The sequence below is a fragment of the Tamandua tetradactyla genome, chromosome 2, assembly GCF_023851605.1.
Source record: "Tamandua tetradactyla isolate mTamTet1 chromosome 2, mTamTet1.pri, whole genome shotgun sequence".
Classification (NCBI taxonomy): domain Eukaryota; kingdom Metazoa; phylum Chordata; class Mammalia; order Pilosa; family Myrmecophagidae; genus Tamandua; species Tamandua tetradactyla.
In genome coordinates, this window is record NC_135328.1 from 184,194,110 (window position 1) to 184,213,334 (window position 19,225).

Genomic DNA, 19,225 nt, shown 5'->3' on the forward strand with positions numbered 1-19,225 from the left:
CCAGGGCTGGTCACATGCAGAGGGCATGTTGGGGCAGAGGCTGGACACCGCAGGGCTGAGTAAGCTCCAGCTCCAGCCCTGGTGCTGGTGCATGCAGGTCTCCCAGTCATGAGATACAGGCGGCTTGGCCCGAGCCCCTTGTTCCCTGGCACCCCACAGAGGGTCACTGCCCTGCCACTTGCATTGGCTTTGCATAAGAGGGACAAAGGGGAAGGGATACTAAGAGAGATGCTGGGGGCCTGGAGTGGACGGGGGCTTCTGCCAGTGTGGGGACTGCCAACTGAAGAAGTAGGGCCTGAAGGTATGGGAGGCAGCGCAGGTGAGCAGCAGGTACATGGCTGGTGTCCCACAAATGGTAGCTGCTATTTGCATTATTAATCTTTCTGGGACTTGGGATGACTAGGAAGGAGGTGAGCCTGGGTAGAAGTGGCCCTGGTGCCGACCCTGTAGAAGGGCCTGAGGTCTCTCCATGGTATCCAGGCCCCAGAGGCCTACGCCTGAGTTGTGCCGTGGGGATGCCGAGGAGGACCCTTGAGGGCAGGCAGACGCAGCAGTTAGGTCTCCTGGATCTTCTTGGGGGGCGGGGGAGAGCTGATAAAGTTCTCAGGTGAGGCCTGTGATTCCTTCAGAGTCCTCTCTCCTACCCAGATGGAGTGTTGGGGAGAGCTTTCTCTTAGTGGACTTCACCCTGCAAGGCCAGTCTGCTGGTATCAGCTGCAGAGGTCCAGAAAAGGCTGTGTGGCTCTGTGCTTATGTTTCCAAGTGTGTGAACCTCTGGGTGTCAGTGTGAGCGTGAGACTTTCTGCATGTCTCGGAAAACTAAAGGGACATGTCTGTGAGTCTGTGGAAGCATTGTCTGTTGGGGTTTGGGGAGAATATAGTAACCCATGCTGACTGTCAAAGGTATCTGGAGGGCCAAAGAGAGGACTGGACATCCAACAGGAAGAGGAGTCCATGAGAGGTGACACTTGCAGATGGGAAGAAAAGCCCAGGCACTGCCCTCAGGAGAGGGCAGAGAAGAAACATACCCCATGCTGGGTGGGGATGGAGTGCTAAGCCAAAGAAAGGCGAAGGGGGTCATGGCTAAGCAGCCTGAGACCAGCTACTGCTGGAGGCCCATCTCCCAATGGGGGAGGGCAAGGGGACCCCATGGGGGTCCCCAAAGTTGCATATTTAACATAGTTTGCATATATGGTGCCCACCTGCCATGCGGCAGGATTCTGTGCTTTGTGGGTACCTGTGGGGCACCTTGGGCCCACCCCCAAGTGGGGCGGGGCCTTGGCGGGAGGGCAGGTCAGAGACCCCACCTTGCATAGCTGGAAGCTGAGTCTTGGCCCAGGGGCCCCAGCACCCTGCTCCCACTCCCGAGGCAGTGCCCCTGCCAAGCGGGCCACATCGAGACTTGATGGAGCGGGCAGGGCACTAGGGGGCCCAGAGGCTGCGGGGCAGCCACCCCTGCTGTCCTCAGTGCGGCCTGGCATCTCACGCTTTTAGGGTGTGGTGGGGCGCTGGCACCCACAGCAGGTACCTCGCCCACCCAGGCATCTCAATACTGCGTGTGGCCTCTCTCCCCGCGAGGGAAGCGAGTTCAAGTAAGAGAGGAGTCCAGAGGCCTCAGGGGGCGGGTCCGAGCGCCAAGGCCAGGGGCCTGCCGTGTGCCATCCTGCCCCTGAGAAGCCCCCTAGTCCATGTTGGTGCTGACTGAGCGCGAGATGCTGAGCGTCTGGGCGGAGACGGAGATGTCCTCGTGGTCCACAGGGCTGTGGTAGTCGGAGGTGATGTCCGGGTCGAAGAGCGGCACTTGCATGGTGCCCAAGCTGGCGGAGGTGCCGGAGCGCAGGCAGCGCGAATAGAAGCCCAGCAGCAGGTCTAACTTGTGCTCGATGGACTGCACCTGGGGGCGGGGCGCGGCGGGGAGGCGGGAGATTGGGCGGGGCGCGTGGGAGGTGGGGCTTGGCTGGGGGCGTGGCCGGGGGCCGGCGTGCGGGAAGCGGGGCATGTCTGGGGGCGGGGCAGGAGCGGGGCGAGGTGGGAGGTGGGGCTCATTTGGGGGCGTGGCAGGGAACGGAGTTTGGCGGGAGAACTCCGCGCAGCTGGGACACCGGGGCCTATTCGGGTACGAAACTTAGTTGTAATGGATTGCGACGGTCCGGGAGGAAGAGACAACAAACCGGGGGGTTAAATAGAGTAGACGGAACTCCCACTAGCCCAAGACCCATCTGGTAGATGGGTTGATCTGAGAATAGAGTAACCTAAGGGCGGGCTTAGCTGGGTCATCTAGCGGGAGTGGGCGGGCTTTCTGGGAGGCTGGACTTAGTTGCGGGGCGGGGCCTTTCTGGGCTCCCTCCCCTTGTGCTTGACCCCGCCGTCCTCCAGACTGCTCCTCCCCGACCGCCCCGACCCCCCAGTGCTACTCCATCCCACCCTTACCTGCTTCTCCACCTTGACTACACGTCCCATCATGCTAATTTCATCCACCGCCTCGGTGTCAGCGGGCCCCTTCTCGCCCTTCTCTCGGGCTTTCCGGTCCCCGGTCCCCCGACCCACAATCTGGTCCACCCTGTGGGGAAGGGGCGCGTCAGAGGAAAGGATGCAGGCACACACTGCCCCTCCCCTCCCAGAAGACTCCTAGGTTGCCTGTCTATAGCGGGAGACTGCACCGGGAATGGGAGGAGGTCAATCCGAGGGAGGGGGACATCGCCCTGCCCTCTGGAGACCTACTGGAGGTCGGGGGTGCCTCGACTCCTGCTTTGAGGGTTCTGTCAACTGGTAGAGCAAAGACACCACACACAAGCACGGCAAGTTAAACAGCTTCCGGTTCGAGCCTGACAGGAGGAAAAGTGGGAAATGGTGGACTGGGGCAGGGAATAGGGGGAAGCCTGAGTTGTAAGGTAGATAAGGCAGAGCTGGTCCCATTTTATTTTCCTGCTCTCCTTCTACAGCAACATTTTTTAGTTATCTCTACCCTTTATCTCCAAGTCCTCCCTTTTTCTACTAAGCCTGCTCCAATCAGGCTTTCACTCTCACCATTTCACCAAAACTCTTGTCAAGGTCCCAAATGACCTCCAAGTTGCTAAATCCAACGATCAATTCTCAGTCCTCATTTTACTTGGCCTATTAACAGCACTTGGCACATGTGATCACTCCTTTCACTGCAAACTGTTCTTTCATTTGGATTACAAAACACCACCTTCTCCCAGTTCTCCTCCTATCTCTTCTTCTCAGGTTCCTCTGATGGCTCCTCCTTGGCCACCACCACCTCTAAACATTGCAGGACCCAAGATTCACTGCTGGGACCTCTTTTCTCTATTTACTCTCATTCTGTAGGTGATATCTTCACTCCTCTGATTTCTCAATTCCTCTATACACTGTTAACTCAAAATCTCCATCTCCAGCCTGGATCTTCCCCTAAATGCCATTCTCCTATACCTAACTTCGAGATCAGCACTCCACATGACGTCTAATAAGTATCACAAACCCAACCTCTTTCAACTCTCCTGATCCAAAACCTCCATTCACTGCCTTCCTCATGTCAGTCAATAACTCAATTATTTCTCTTGCTCAAACCAAAACCTTGCTGTCATCTTTGACTCTCTTCTGTCTCTTACACCCCATCAGAAACTCCTAGCGGTTGTACATTCAAAATATATCCAGAATCTAACCACTTCTCCCAGAACCACCGCTTCCACACTGGGCCAAGCTCCCAGCATCTCTTGCCTGGACATCTGAAGTAGCCTCCTCACTGGTCTTCCTGCTTGCACCTTGGCTCCCTTATAGTCCATCCTCAACATGCACCCAGGTTGATCCTTTTAAAACATAACTCAGATCTTGTCAATCCTTTTCTCCAAGCCCTCCTGCGCTTGCATCTCAGCCCAGATAAATGCCAAAGTCTTTGCAGTGGCCAACAGAGCATTCTACAATCTAAGTGCTGTTAGCCCTCTGACCTCCTACCTCTCACTCCAGTGTAGACATGCTGGACTCCTGCTGTCCCCAAAACAATGCATCAGCCACTCATCTCTCAAAGCTATGTCACTCTGACAGGTTATGTCACCTTCTCACCTTTTAAAACTGCAATCCCCAACACCCAATCCTTCTTTTCCTCCTTAGCATCTCTCATCATCTGACATATTCTAGTTTTACTTATTATCTTTTCTGCTTCCACTAGATTGAAAGCTCTACCAGAGCAGGGAGTCTGTGCTGCTTTCCACCATATTTCCACTGCCTGGCACACAGTGGATGCCCTAAGTCTGTTTCTTGAATGAACAAATAAATGAATGGGCAGTGCGACGGTGGACCAGGAGAGAAGAGCAGGTTGTGGGTGATTTGGTCTTGGAGGGAGGATTCTTCTTTAATGCCAGGCAGAGATTTCAGAGGCAAGAGGTGGGGAGCACTGAGAACAATTAGCCTACACCCTTGGGAGATAGAAGGTCGGTGATTATTTTAGGACCAGGAGACAGTCACTTTGCAGACGTCCCCGAGGCGCTCAGGACAATCGGGTTCGCAGAGAACCTGCAGCTGGGGACTTTTCAGGGTTAAGAGCGGTGGCGGGTCGGGCGGCCTACACTGCCCACCGCCAACCAATGGCCTCGCCCAGGCCCGAAACCGCCTCTAGGGGGCGCTCATGGCTGCGGAGGGGCTCCCTGCCGCAGACCTCGCGCAGGGGCTGGGCGGCGGCCTCCCTCCCCGCCTCCCCGCCGGAGTCCGAAGCACCCACCGAGCCTGCAGGCTCTTAATCCGACCCAGCATGTCCAGGTGTCCTGCCGAATACTGCTCGATGACGTCCTTCACGTCGTACGGCCGCAGCGTCTCCTTGAATTTCCTTTTGGCCACCAGGAACTTCAGGATCCTGCCGGGAAAGGAGGTCTCAGCCGGAAGCCCAGCAGGGGATTCTCTGCCAGCTTCTCTCCGTCCCTTTGCTAGGCTCCTGTCCGGTGCCAGGCCACCTCTGCTTGGGCCAGCGTGAACAGCCTTCTGCCAGGTCCCCCAGCCTCCCTACCTGCCCATGACGCTGCCCCTAGTACTCCCACAGATTTGTTTATTTTTTTAAGTGCTTGTATCCTTAGTCCTATTAGCGTGGAAGGACAGGGGCTAGGTCTGTTTTCTCTCTGCAGGCGGAACCCCGGACAGGCATCTGCGAATGCTGATCTGATGATGAGAGGTTGGGGGAAGAAATGTTTGCATTTGTTCCACAAAAGTTGGCGCGCTCCATTAGATCGTGAGCAGCTTAGGGGAGTCAGGTCTAATCCCCAGCCTCAGGAAACCCCGGTCAGGGTGGGAGATGGACAGGAAACAGACAATTATGTGGTGGCAAGGGTCATGCCAGAGAATGGAGAAAGAAGGGTGGGGAGCCAGAGACTGGAGAGCTTTGCCTAGTCAAGTCAGGGAACAAGCCTTGAGAGGGATATTTTCCAGCTGCAAGGCCAGAGGAGGGGATGAAGGGAGGCTTTCTGGACACAGACGGACATGGAGGCGTGAGTGAGATTTGGTTCAGAGTAGTTGGAATGGTATTGGGTTGAAAGGGGGTTCCTCCTCTTGGGGGGATGCAATCTGAGAACAGGGAGTAGGTGAGGGGAGTACTCTGAAGAGCCCCGAATCCCTGGCAGAGACTGGACAGTGGGAAGGAAGGAGATGGTGGAGCGGGTGGGCATAGAGTCTTCTCTGTGCCTTAGCTCTGCCAGCCTGGATGCAAAGAGCCCTGCAGAGGCAGACATGGCAGCAGCGAGACCCCCTCCAAGGGACAGACAGGGCTGAGTTGAGAGGGGGATTGTGGGATTGGAGATACAGGACATTTTTAAGCAATTCAGGAGGTGGGACTGACAGGCTATTAAGTCCAGGATAACTCCCAGGAATCTGGCTTGAGAAACAGCCTGAATGGTGGTGCATTGCCTGAAATGGGAACAAAGGAGGAGAGGCAGGGCTGGCCATGCTGGCCATGCTGGACGAGGGACCTGTGGGATGGCCAAGCAGAGCCGACTTGGGTCAAGTGACAACTCAAACACTGTTAGAGATTCTGGTTGCAGGATACATATAAAGGGGGTGGGGAGAAGCCTCAGATTTGGGGGTTGAGGGAGGTCCTGCTGACTCTGTTTTTCAAAGGAATATGGAGGAAAGGGGCTTGCTGGCCTGAACATCAGGCTGGAGAGAGAAGAAGTGAGTCCGGAAGGTCTGGGGTTGAGGTGTCTGGAGCTAGAGTTTCAGACTGGAGACAGAGACGAGGCAGGATTCCCCACCAAGGAGCTCGGGGGCCCGGCCCCCTTAAATGTCAAGGTGTGAAGAAAGCCAGCAGAGCGGGACTGTCAAACTTTTGTGACCCAGACCCACTGTAGGAAATATACTTGACACCATAAACCAGTACACACGCAGAGACAACTGAAATATAAATTTCATAAACAATATTTATCCTTACTATAAGAGATGCACTCTAATACTTTCGGGTCTATTCTATTTCTTCATTATTATTGTTTAATGTTGAGCATGGCCCACTGAATTGATTTCACTGAATTGATTTCCAACTGTTGTGGCCTGTGGTTTCAAAAACACCCCTCTAGAGGAAGTCCTGGGAAAAAAAGAGACAGACTGAGGCCAAGACACCCAAGGAAAGAGAGAAAGTTTGCAACACAGAGACAAAGGGAGAATGGGACTGAGACACAGAGATGGGGAAGTGAGCATAGGACAGAGACATGGGGGAGACAGATGCTAGGGAAAGTAGGGGCTAAAGAAGAGAGTCTGACAAAAGCGGGAGGCAGAGATCGGGGAGAAAGGCAGGGGAAAGGACCAGAGAGGCTACTGAGGAGTGCAAGGAGAGGGGGCAGTGATGGGCAGCTGTGCCCACCGCCCCACCCACGCCAGCCGCCTGCAGACACGAGGAGCAGGCACGATCTCTTGTGGGGAGCCATGTGCCACCTCCCCACCCCACCCACGCACCAGGGACTCCGCCAGCCCGGCACCATCGGGGATGCCAGGCGGGCAGCAGCTGGTGTGCCTGGGAGCTAGGCCAGGCCTGGCCATGAGGGCAGGCCCCAGATGGGGAGCAGTCTCACCTGACGGAGCGGATGACTGTCTTCACAGCAGGCATGACGTCATCCACCGTGAGCTCACACTGGTAGCTCTTCTCCTCTGCCACATCCTCCGTGGGGCCCTCTGGGAAGATAGGGGGCGCAAGCAGTGGCAGCAGAAGAGGCCATTCCTAATGACCCCACTACCGCCACCAGAGGCTCAGCCACCCTTCCAGGTACAAATAAGGAGAGAGAGGCCCAGAATGGGCCCAGGACCTCCCAGGGTGGGGTTGGGGGTAGGGGTGGTGGTGCACACGGCCAGGTGGACTACAGCTCCTGGCGCCCCAGCTGCTGCTCCTTGCTGCCGTACCCGGAGCTGAAAACCCCACTCTGCTGCATACCCATCAGGATAAACAGCTGCCTGGTGGCCAGATGGGCAGATGCTGCTTTAGGGCACATGTGGGGAAGTGGGGAGGAAGCCCACCATGCAGGACCGAGAACCCCAGAGGGAAGAGGCCAGATGCTTCTATCCACAGTCATCATGCACAAGTCTCATTCTTCAGTGAAGAGGGAAGAAAGCTCAGGGGGTTGGCTCCCGTGCCAAGCTCTATCACTGTCGAAGGCTCTTAAAACAAGCCATTGCCCTTTTCCACTCCCTAGTGAGAAAAGCAGCTTCTTTGAGGCTAATGCCTCGTTCCAATCAGAGAGGCAATGTGCTTCTCACCCCACAGGGGCACAGGGCAAGAGGTGACAGCAGATCCGGTAACTTTCCAGGAAAGAACTCTCCGAGTAGTCAGCCAAGAGCATGAGGGGGCCCCCACAGCAAGGGAGAGGCAGTGTGGCCGGGTCCCTTCCCTTCAAGGCTGGTGGGGTTTCCCGCCCCCATCCTCCATCCTTGTCCACCCACCCCCATCTTTTCCCACCCAAGGGCCTGAAGCATGTCAAAGCTGGGTGGAATCTTCCGGAGGATGTGTTCCAACCCTCTCATTTTCCAGAAGAACCTGAGGCCCAGAAAGAGGCAGTATCTTGCCTAAGGGTACACTATGCAAGTCAGAGGCAGATCTAGAAATAAAAAAAAAAAATGGCCCATCTCTATCTGGTTAGAGACGCCCCATCAGTTCACAGCCTCATACACACAGTGGCTGGGTGAAGAGCTACAGCAGGGCAGAGGGCGTGGCCTTTGAAGCTGGACAGGCCTGGCTGAGGATCCCAGCTTTGCCACTTAATAGCTGAGAAATCTCAGTTTACACATCCGTAAAATGGGAATAAGAACAGAACCGACTTTCCCGGGTCATTAGGAGATGTAAATGAGATAATCCAGTATGGGATTGTATGCAGTGAGAGCTCAATAAGTATGAATTCCTGCTCCTTCCAAAGCACATGCTAAATGTAACTAGCTTTACTTGATCACTTACTAGATTCCAAAATCTCTTGTCTCCCTGCAGTGGATTACCTCATTTAATCTTCACAATAATTCTATTAGATACTCTTGTTGTCCCCATTTTACAGATGAGGAAAACAAAGCCCAGGGTGAGTAGGTGACTTGCCCAAAGATAAGTGGCAGAGCCAGGATTCAAACCCAGACAGCCTGGCTCCCAAGCCTGGGCTCTTAACCATGAACAAATGCCACCATCCATACGCTCATTTAATTCTCATAATAGTCTGGAGCCCAGTATAGTTTTATGATACCCATTTCACAGACCGGAAGATTAATGTCCCAAGATGGTCAATCAGTTGCAAAGCTGAGACTAGTGCTAAGGCTTTCTACCCTGCCCCTCCCGAGCCCAGACTCTGTCACTGTCGTTCCTGCCAGCCTGAGCAGGTACTGGGCCCCAGACCCGCGGGGGACTCACCCTCTGCAGAAGTGCGGGCCTTGAGTCTCAGTGAGGCCCGGAAGCGAGTGCGGTCGTTGAAGCTCCAGCTCTTCTGCACCTTGGTGGGGCTGGTGGCCTCCCCCACCTGCTCACTGCTTGGGGAGGTGGGCATTGGTGGAGGCGCCAGGTGCTGCTTGGAGGGGCCCGTCCGCCGCTGGGAGCTGCCCATGCGGATGCGGTCTTTGATGCCCATCCGGCCACTGGCAGGGCAGGTTGGGTGGGAGAAAGAGCCAAGTTAGCCAGGGCTGGGGGTGGGTGGCTGAGTGGGGGGCAAAGAGCTGACTTAGGACTTGGGGGAGACTATTGGGACCTGATTTCCCACCAAGTGGAGACTCCCTGGGATGGAACAAGGGTGTGGGGTGGGGAGGCCCTGACTCCTACAAGAAGCTGATGTAGGGTTGGTCTGAATAAACCCCCTCCCCACCCTTCATTGCCCAGACAGAGAAGGTCACAGGAGACAGATGTCAGTGTGGAAGGAGTGAGAGACACCCAAAAAGGCAGTCACAGAGACAGACAGAGGGGCAGCTGGGCCTGGCCCAGGTGGGTGGGTGGAGGGCAGAGCCGGTGATTCCTTTGGGCACAAACGGGCTGCAAAGGGATGGAGAAGCCAACCAGCCCATACTGAGATAGGCTCCAGCTCCTCCCAGTCCATGGGGGTGGGTATGTGGAGTCCAGGGTGTGTGTGCGTGCACACATGACAGTGTGTGTGTAAAGGTACCAGTGTGCACACATATACTGGCGTATGTATCCATGCATCAATCAAGATTTTCCTCCTCTCCCATAGCTGGTGCCATCTGGCCAGGTCAGGGCTTTTGGATCTGGTACCACTGTGCAGACAGGGCACTGCAAAACCCCAGAGGTCGCCATCACACAGACTTGAGTGTGAACAGTGCCCCCGGAGCTGTGCAGGATGACGCCCCTGCTGAGGGACTCCTGGTGGTTCTATCTGCTGGCCCCGCATGTGTGACCAGGACATGCCTGGCGCCTGTCCCTGAGATTGCTAACTTGCTCCTCTGTGGTCTCTCCTGCCTGAGCTGTGTCCAGCTGGACTGACGTTCTGCCTTGAGGTCTTAGAGCCCCTCTCCGGGATGTGTAACTGAGTTACCAGCTCAGTGGCTTCTACATGTCTGTGTGCGTGTAAACACAACTGGGCATATCCCCACATGCGCTTAGACTGCTCTCCCTGCACCCCAATTCCCCAGCATATCCCCCAAACCTTGGTGGAAGACAGGTGGGGAGGCCTCAGGTTTCCCTGAGAAGCCCTGGTTAACCAAGATCTGGTAGCATAACTCTGTGCCCAAGAGTTTCAAGGACCATACCACTGCTGTTTGAGTAGACCTAGGCAAACGTCCCCCACCCCATGCCCCATTGCATCACCACTGCCTCCCCAGGGGTGACCTGCTATGGGAGGCCCCCTGCAGACAGGTTAGGGCCCCCCAACCCGGAAGTCTGGAACCTTGGCTGAAGAGAGCACCAGTCAGACTCAGAGTTGGGGGAGGAGACTATGTCACCTACTTTCAGGGCCTTTAAGATTAAGGGTTAAGCAGAGGACAATTCTGGTTTCAGGGTCAGGTCAGAGCAGGAGTCCCCCATGCCCAGAACATGGGGTGGAGGGAGGTCTCGAAACCAGGGGCACCTTCGGGAAGGCAGCCTGGATGTAGGGCCATCCTTAGGAGTGGGGCTTCTACCCAGAGGGGAAAGGTTACAGGTCAAGGACTGGGGCCCTGAGGCTATCAGAAGGGAAGGACAGGTATCGCGCTGCAATCCAGCATGCTCCAAGCTCGTCCGGGATTCCCCTGACACATCCCCAAAATTCCAACCAAAGTTTGAGGTTGGCTCTCCCAAACTTTCCTCTGCAGAGCCATTCCTGCAGGCTCTCCTCATGCTGGCAAGCACCCCCCAGCCCACCCATCCGTGCAACCCTGTCCCCCTGTCTCCCACTCCTCCAAGAGGGGAGAGGAAGAGAAGGGGCTGCCAGAAGCCTGGAACTCCAGACCTCCACGCCCAGCACATTAGGCTCCAGTGGTGTTCTGGGGAAAGGGGATGACCTTCCCGTCAAGAGAAGTGTGCAAGCAAGGCTGAGCTTACACTCCACAGGGTGTAAGAGGAAGGGGTCTGGGACTTGCACAAGTGGCTTTGAAAGGTCCCTTTCCAGCTCTGGCTCTCTGATGGTTGAAGGGAGTTTCCGGCTTGGTTTGTGGGGTTCTGTAACTTTCCAGCCAGCCCGAGGGCCTAAGCTCCTCTTTAACGTAAGAAGGCACTGTTTTCCCATGGGGGGGGGGGGGGGTCCTGGATTCCAGCTCCTTGGGCAAGGCCCAGGAAAAGGCTCACATCAGCCTCTCTGGAGCCTAAAAGCGCAAAGAAAATGGAAAGAAACCTGGCACACAGTGGGCACCGAAACAGCTCCTTTCCTTTCCAGGTCTTTTGCTGACAGCTTAGCTCTTTTAATTCTCTCAATCTCTGCAGGTGGAGAGTACCATATTTATCATCCCCATCTCAGAGATGTGGAAAGTGGGGCTCAGAGGTGAAACGACAGAGCTATGGGATGGAGCAGGGATGGGGGCCCAGATTTCTGGACCTCAGAGACTGTGCTCTTTCTCTGGGACAAGCAATCAGGATAGGGTGTAGGGCAGTGGTCCTCAATGGCAGAGCAATTTGGCCCATCAGGGGAGATTTGGCAATGCTGGACATTTCACAACTGGAGGGGTCTCCTGGTATCTGATGAGTAGAAGCCATGGATGCTCTTAAACATTCTACAGTGCACAAGACAACCCGTCACAACAAAGAGTTATCCGGCCCCAAATGTCAACAGTGCAGAGCTTGAGATACCCTGGTCTGGGGGTCTGTCAGTGCCTGGGAGAAGGGATGAGTAGGCTGGGCTGGGACTGTCCTGTGGAGGAGGACAAGCTCTGGGCCCAGGCTGCCCCCTGAGTGCCCTGCTGCACCCAACCTCTTGTATTTACTTCCACGAGAAATTTCTTTAGGAACTCCTCATCCGCCTGCCAAAGGCCAATCTCCCAGGGAAAACACGCCGCCCATACTTTTTGGTGCCACATACAGCTCCTCTCTTCAGGACTGGGGAAACAGCCTCATCGCTGGCCTCTCTGCCCTTCATGTCCATCAGGCCCACCAGAACCAAAGTAATCTTCCAAAGGGGCAGGCCTGACCAAGACTTTCCTTGGCTGAACCCTTCAGTCCATCTCATTTCCTACAACCCCCACGGTTTTTTCAAGTAAGTATGATTTTGACCGCCCAACATACTAAATCAAATGAATATCCCACATTCTATGGGCCAGGCACAGTTGTAGCGAAGCAGATCCTATTACCATCCACACTGTATGGTGGGGGAAACTGAGGCCCAAAGCAATTACTAAGTGGTGGAGCCAGAATTCTCATCCAGAATCCACATTTCTAAGAGACATTGCCTCTTGATTGAAGCAGGGATGAGCAGCCAGGAACTCACCAGCCCCCCAATCCAGAAGGCCCCACAAGCACCTTTACGAAGCCCACAGCTCCAGGAGCCCCAGCTGCCAGGCGGTGACAACAAAATGAAGTTCCCGCTGCATTCTTTATGACTCAGCTCCAACAACACCCCAACTTTACTCCTGGCCTCCCACTCTCAGATCTGGCCAAATGGGGCTGCTTGCTATTTTCCCAAGGCTATGCTCTCTCTCATTTCCTTGCCTTGGTATGTGCTGCTCCCTCGGCCTGGAATATTCTCCCTAAAACCACTCTTTCAGGGTCCCCTCTGGGTTAAGTGCCTGCCTGGGCTCCCAGAGCCCCCTCTGCTTCCTCCTTTCATTGCATTCATCACACCGAATTGCACGTACTCTTTGCAACTCTCCAGGGACCCTGTTTGATTCAACACTGTGTTCCTGGTGCACAGAGCAAGGCCTGGCACAGGGGAGGTACCAACCTAGGAACATAATAATGATGCAACTAAAAGAGCTGGGGCTCTGGACGAGTGAAGGAAGTACCAATCCCAGCTCCTTCAGTCATCTGCTAGCTCCTTTGAGAGTAAGCAGTGGGCAAAAAGGAAGCTAGACCCAACTCAGAGAGGGAAGGACCCTCAGGCTGCCTCTAGTTTAACCTGTCCACTCCACACATGGGAAACTGAGGCCCAGAGAAGTGAAGCAACTTGGCCAACATCTCACAGGAGGTTAGTGACAAAGTCAAGACTCCATCTACAATGTCCCTGCAAATGTTGCTCCTGGCAGACTGGGCATCAGGGCCACGCCCCCGAGGCCTGGCACAGGGTCCCCAGGAAGGCGAGGGGCTCATGGGTCCCCAAGGCAGACGGCAGGCGGCAGGCACATGCACCTTGTCCTTGGCCCATCCTGTCCCCCTCTCCAGCCCCTGAACTGGGTGGGGCAAGGAGGAGTGGGGACAGGAGGAGCAGGCGAGGGGGTACCTCGGTCTCCAGCTGGCGTGGATCCGAAAGAAACTCCGTTTATTACTAAACATCTGGCTGGAAAGTTGAGAACAAGACACGAACAGAGGTTAGTGGGAAGGGAGCAGGTGGGCTGAGAATGGGGAGCTGCCGGGATGGGGCCGGCCTCCTGTGGCTGGCGGGAGAAAAGACCTTCCCTCCCCAAGTCATCCTCCAGTCCCCATTCCCAGAACTGAGAGGTTCTTGAACTTTGCATAAGGATCCTCCAGGGAGTGTGTTAAATATGCAGAATTCTGAGAGGTCCAGGTACCTGCATTTTGAACAAACGCCCCCAGGTGATGCCAATGCATGTCAGTGGACCATGCTTTGAAAAACACTGTCTTACTGCCTCATCTCAAACCCCTAAACAGAGAAGACACTGGTCCCAGCGATGCAATCCCCCAGGAACTCCTGCCCCATGTAGCCCTACTTTTACTTCCCGGAAAAGTGCTCAGCCTGGGTCTGTTCCTAAGCATTTCCAAGGGTGTGTATGGGGGGAGGAAGGTCCTGGCTGGGCACCGACCCCATAGGGCCTAGATAGCCAAGGTAAGGATATGGCCACTCGGGGGGGGGGGTCTTCTAGAAGTCCCTGGGAGAAAGGGCCACCTCCACCACCATCACCACGAGCACCAGATACTCCAGGAAAGATGGGCATTCTGTCGGGAGGTAGTGGAGGTCAAGCCCCTTACGGTAATCTGTTCCCGACCCGTGCAGGGCTCAGGAGACCCAGAGCAGCTGTAGGGGAGGGAAGCAGTACAGGTGCTGGGCTCCAGATTACTCTCCAACCTCCGTGCCTTTCTATCAGGCAAGATGAGACCAGAGCAAACTGGAGGTTGCAGAGAAGTCTGGCTCAGGCCCTGGGCAGGGTTGCAGGAATGCCAAAAGTTCTGAGTCTCGGCCTGTAAACCCTGATTTGGGAATAGCAATGAGGGGCTTTCAGGCAGTGACAGAGAATCAAAGTGGATCCACACTCTGAATCCTCCCTTCCCCACAGCCCCAGACCCAGGAGGGTTCTCCCTCTTCACCTGCTTCGTGTTCAGTCCCTGGCCAGCAGTACTCTAGCAGAAGACAGAGAAGGGATGCTGTTCCCAGCATTCTCTGCACCGAAACTCCCTCTTCCCTACCCTTCTTCAGCCCATAAACATAGAGAACCCAGAGCCCCTGATCAGCCCAGACCAATGATTTCCACCCAGGACACAGGTTCAGAGAGCTTGATGACTTTCTCAGGGACACACAGCATCAGGGACAGAGGCAAACTTTCACCAAGCCTCCTCATCATCACTGAGTGGCTCGAGTTTTCTCCATCCCTTCTCATGGGCCTGGGGCTCAGAATCGCACCTGAGGCCCAAATGACTACCTGCCTGGTTCAGGGATGATGTATGGAGATGAGACAAAACGCAGATGGGTAAGGAAAAGGGGAAGAATCAGGGTGGGGGGGGAAGGGTTTGAACCCTTGAACTCAAAGTTAAATCTCTATAAGAGCAGACACTTTCCCATACTGTGAATTAATGGGCTCCCTTATCCAGATCTGCGGGAAATTCCACTATTTATGAACATTTACGTGGGGTAAGCACTGTGCTTCCTTTTTCTTCTTTTAAGATGCAAAAGCTGCAGGAAAGACAGGTCAAAAAGAAAGAGTCTGTAGGGAGGGGCAAAATGTATCTCAGAAAGGAAGAAAGGCATTGTGGGAGAATCCCAGGACGGCCCTCTGGGATTAGCAAAGCTGTGAACAAGGGCTGTACAAGACAAGCGCATTAGTCATTGGTTGGATTTAGGCAAGTCCTGCAGCGGTTCTTAGTCACAGAGCTCCCTTTCCAGCTGGCATCTCGTTCCCAAGAGGCAAATTCAGAGTGTCAAGTCCCTTCTAGAGGAACATGCCAGGGGAGGGGGTTCCCTGCCCTCACACCCCAGAACAGTGCCCACGATTACCTGAGCCGTAAGCACCTGTGGCCAGCGGCCTCCTCCTCTCTCCAGCTTCCCAGGAGGGATGGGGGTGCAGGGATGGAAGAGTGAGGGGGAATGTGGAAACAGAGAAAGAAAGAGGACAATGGCATGAATGGAGGAGGTGACGGGAAAGGATGGTGTGGACGTCTCTTCCACTCAGACCCTTGCAACCCCAAGACAAAAAGGTGGGGCCCGCCTGTTCCCTCCAGACGGGCCCTCACTCTATACCTGTCTGGCCATCCAGCGCCAAGTGCCCAGACCTCATGATGAAACCTGGGAGTCCCCAGAACAGGCCCAGAGACCCCTGGAGTAGTCTGAGAGAGGATAAGAGACAGAGTATGGAAGAGAAGGAGAAGCAAGAGTAGGCGGTGGCCCCGGGGGGCCCCTACCTTTCCCCAGGGCAGAAGGAGGCGCTGCCCGGCCGGTGGCAGGTGGCAACAGGAGGGTAGCGGGAGGGCGCTCCATCGGGTACCGGCACCCGCCGCACCTCCAGGGGCCGTAGGCCCCCATTGCGGGCCCGTTGCACGTGCTCAAACAAGAGGGCCAACTCTCTGCAGGAGAGGGCGCCATCAGCAGCAGGCAGGGCCTGGTACCATCCCTCAACCAGCGGGCTTTGTGCTCCTGAGCTCAGATCCTGCCAGGCCCTGCCTCTCGAGAGGTGCCCTGCAAACACCTCAAGCCACAACAGGCCTGGCCAGGACAGAGACTGGCCTTCCTCACCTCCCTTTCTACACTCAGTTCTGGGGAAAGCCTCAGGGTGGCTGAGTATGGTTGTGCAGGTTGGACACAACGCAAGGAACGCCCAAACAAGGCAACAATCGGGAGCCCAAATCTGGCTTAATCTGCCCATCAAGCCAAGTGCCTGGATGTAGAACTATGCCTACCCAGAGGCCAGTGGTAACCCTGAGACCCCCATCCTCCAGCTCAGGCTCTGGATTTTAGGGGGACACTGAGGCTGAAGAAGGAGGCTTGAGGGGCTTCCTAGCTCAGCTTTCTTCCCATGGTGACATTCACCCTCAGTTCCTGGAGACTATATTTGGGGCTGCAGCTTCTTCCTAACTCTCCAGGTCAATTTCTGTTCCCACAACCAAAGGAAGGTCCTCCCCTCCCTGGAGCCCCTCCCTACCTTCCCATTGTACGGATGAGGAAACTGAGGTTCAGGAAGCAGGAGGCCCAGTGGACCCCGAATCTCCAGACCAGGCTCCGCCCCTTCTTTCAGAGGATGCAGATGAGCAAACCTTCCCTTGCTCTCCCATACATATAGTTCTAAAGAACCAGCCCTTGCACTCCTCAAAGGCTACTCCTGGAGGGCAAGGCTTCTTCTAGTCTAACCGTCATCCCTGTTTCTGAAGTGGGAGCTTGCCTCTGCCAGGTGGAGAGATGGGGCAAGGGGACAAGTGTGATGCTGGACGCCCCCCTTCCCAGCCCCTTCTCTTGCTCCTCCCCTGGGCAGTTCCTGGGGCCAAGAGAGGCGAGGAGCCAGTTGTAGGGGCGAGTGGGATCACACAGCAGCTGCTCTTAGAGAACTAATGAGGCAAAAAAAAAGTGCCCGCAGAAGCGCTGAGCACAGCAGCCAGGCCCAGCCGTGTGCTTGATACCCGCCTGCCCGCGGGACCGAGCCGTGCTCCGTGGTCTTCATTCCTGCCCGAGGGCCTGGCCAGGCACCTGGCCATGCACACCTTGGTGATGCTATTAATAGTCTCCTTGCGTGAAGCCACCCCCCTGTGCAGTCTTAGCCCAGCCTGGGCCAGAGGGGTGACCCTGCTTCTGGACCCACAGGCTGTAGCCTGCCACAGGAAAAGTGGGTACCCATGGGGATGCTGGGGTGAGCTCTTGCGCCCAACTCTGGCCATACGTTCCTACCCAGCCCACACTCTCTCTCTAGCTGCAATGCTTCAGGCTGGTAAGGGTTAACGTTGCCCTCCACCTGAGGGGAGATGAGTCAGCTGTGCTACTGCCCTGGGAGGCATCACCAGGGCCCAGGATTTAACCAATGGGGCCAGACTTCGCCCCATGCCCTGTGCCGGTATCTACCCCACCCCCACCTTTCCCAGGGTATAGTAGAGCCACACAGAGGGCACTCCAGGCTCTGAATTCTGTAGGATTGGCATTGCCAGCCCCAGATGCTCCCTTGGGAGCTGTCACCCCTCCCCGCCCTCCAGAGCTGAGTACCAGCCACATGTCCTCAAGGGGCATCACCGTCAGCTCCTGCCCACTCCCACCCCCGGGAGGCCTACCTGAAGGACGGGAGGATGCTGTCGTAGTAGTACCAGGTGGCCGTCAGGTAGGCCCGGCTGGTGTCGGTGGAGTACAGGCGCCACGCGGCCTGGTGGGATGGGAGGAGGGGAGCAGGACAGCGCATCAACCAGGCCTCTCAGCCCCCGCCCACCAGCCCTTCTGCCCATGAAAGAACTGGGCCAACGGGCCAGCTGAGGGGAATTCCAAGCCAGAGGCCAGTTCCGATTCCACAGCCACCAGCAGAGCCAGCCAGAGCAATCCAGGCCTGGAGAGAAATGACTTCCCCCAAGTGCCCAGCAGGTCAGAAGCATAGTTGGAGGCCCTAGAGCCTAGGGATTAAGAACTGGGGCTTTGCTGTCAGGCGGACATGGGTTTCCAGCCCCAGCTCTGCTCCTTACTTCTGTGAACAAATTAAGCAATGCTTCAGAGCCTCAGTTTCCTCACCTGTAAAATGGAATCACTACTGCTCGCCTAGCAGGGTGTCATGAGGATGAAATGGGTGACTGCATATTAAATGCCAAACTCAGTGCCTGGCACACAGTAGGCACTTAGTGCCAGGGTCCCTGGGAAATACTGCCATTGCCCTCATCACAGCTAATAAATATTTGATTAATGTCTTTCTCTCCCCATGGACTATGAGCTCTGTCTTGGTCACTGTTGTATCTTTAGTGCCGAGAGCAGTGTCCGGCACATGGTAGGTGTTGAGCGAATGTTTGGAGAATGAAGGTTAACCGAGTGAATTAATTATGACTAATAACATCCCCACCGTATCCTTCCCAGTGCCTGTCACTGTCCAGAGAGGAGTATTGGGAACTGAGGAGGGGAGGAAACAGCCTCACCTACCAACCCCTCAGCATCTATGGACACTCAGGCCTTCCTCTCAGCAGGAGGGTGAGGACCAGCCAGGAAGGCCTGTCCCTCTCCCTCCAGGTCCGGTGAAGACTGTGAGCTGGGCAGTCAGGAAAGACGGGGAGGCGTGGAAGCAGAACTGGGCCCGGCATACCTCCCACTCCTTCCTTGGGTGTTCTGGGTGTCTCGTGTCCTTACGGGGCTCCCCACCACTGACCTTACTGGCCAAGGGCCCTCCCAGGACAGGAATATTTTTATCTCCTGCTTGCCTAGGCCCCTGGCTTGGGCTGGGGAACAGCTGCCAAAGCCGGCCCATTAATTACGGGCACACAATACCAGCTGTCTCTTGGCATGGACACTGCCAGCCACCTGCCCCTACAATGCCCCTTGGAAGGCCAGCTCCCAGGGGACAGCGGCCATTGTGCCCCAAGGGACGCCCAGATGGAAAAGACTGGGCTGGTGGCTAGAGATAGCAGGGCCAGGGAGGGAGCTTCCATGCTGGAGAAGGAAGATAAGGAGGAATTGAGTCAGGCTTGGATTTGGGGGTCAGAGGGTGACATGCTTGGAAGCAGGCAGAGGTGGGCTGTACCAGTGTTCCCTGAACCACTTCCCTGAAGGGATTTCTCTTGCACACACCCCTGGTTAGAGAGAAGCCAAGGCCAAATCACAGAGTCACCAAAAGTCTGAGCCCTCGCCTCAGCCCACACCCAATCAGACCGCCTTATTACTCGGAGGGAAACTGAGACACTCCTTACTTTTCATCCATCTCTCTGGCTGCTTAGCTGACGCAGCTTCACCAGCTTAGTCGCTATATGTCCTGGGTCTTCTTCTATTCTCCCTTTTTCCTCTCCTGCCAGGCAAGCTCATCCATGCCCAGGATTTCATTACCATCTACC

At 55.7% G+C, this 19,225-nt stretch overlaps 1 protein-coding gene across 1 annotated transcript in view; it reads right to left on the bottom strand.

The window, feature by feature from the left end:
- Positions 1-571: 571 nt before the first annotated feature.
- Positions 572-19,225, bottom strand: part of KCNQ4 (potassium voltage-gated channel subfamily Q member 4) — a 53,105-nt gene continuing 34,451 nt past the window's right edge. The window contains exons 8-14 of the mRNA XM_077150084.1: positions 17,480-17,568; positions 15,632-15,793; positions 8,849-9,069; positions 7,041-7,140; positions 4,715-4,846; positions 2,431-2,560; positions 572-1,894 (exon numbers count right to left, since the gene is read on the bottom strand). Coding sequence (XP_077006199.1) covers positions 1,682-1,894; positions 2,431-2,560; positions 4,715-4,846; positions 7,041-7,140; positions 8,849-9,069; positions 15,632-15,793; positions 17,480-17,568 — 1,047 coding nt within the window. The 3' untranslated portion in view covers positions 572-1,681. The remainder of the gene's footprint in view (positions 1,895-2,430; positions 2,561-4,714; positions 4,847-7,040; positions 7,141-8,848; positions 9,070-15,631; positions 15,794-17,479; positions 17,569-19,225) is intronic.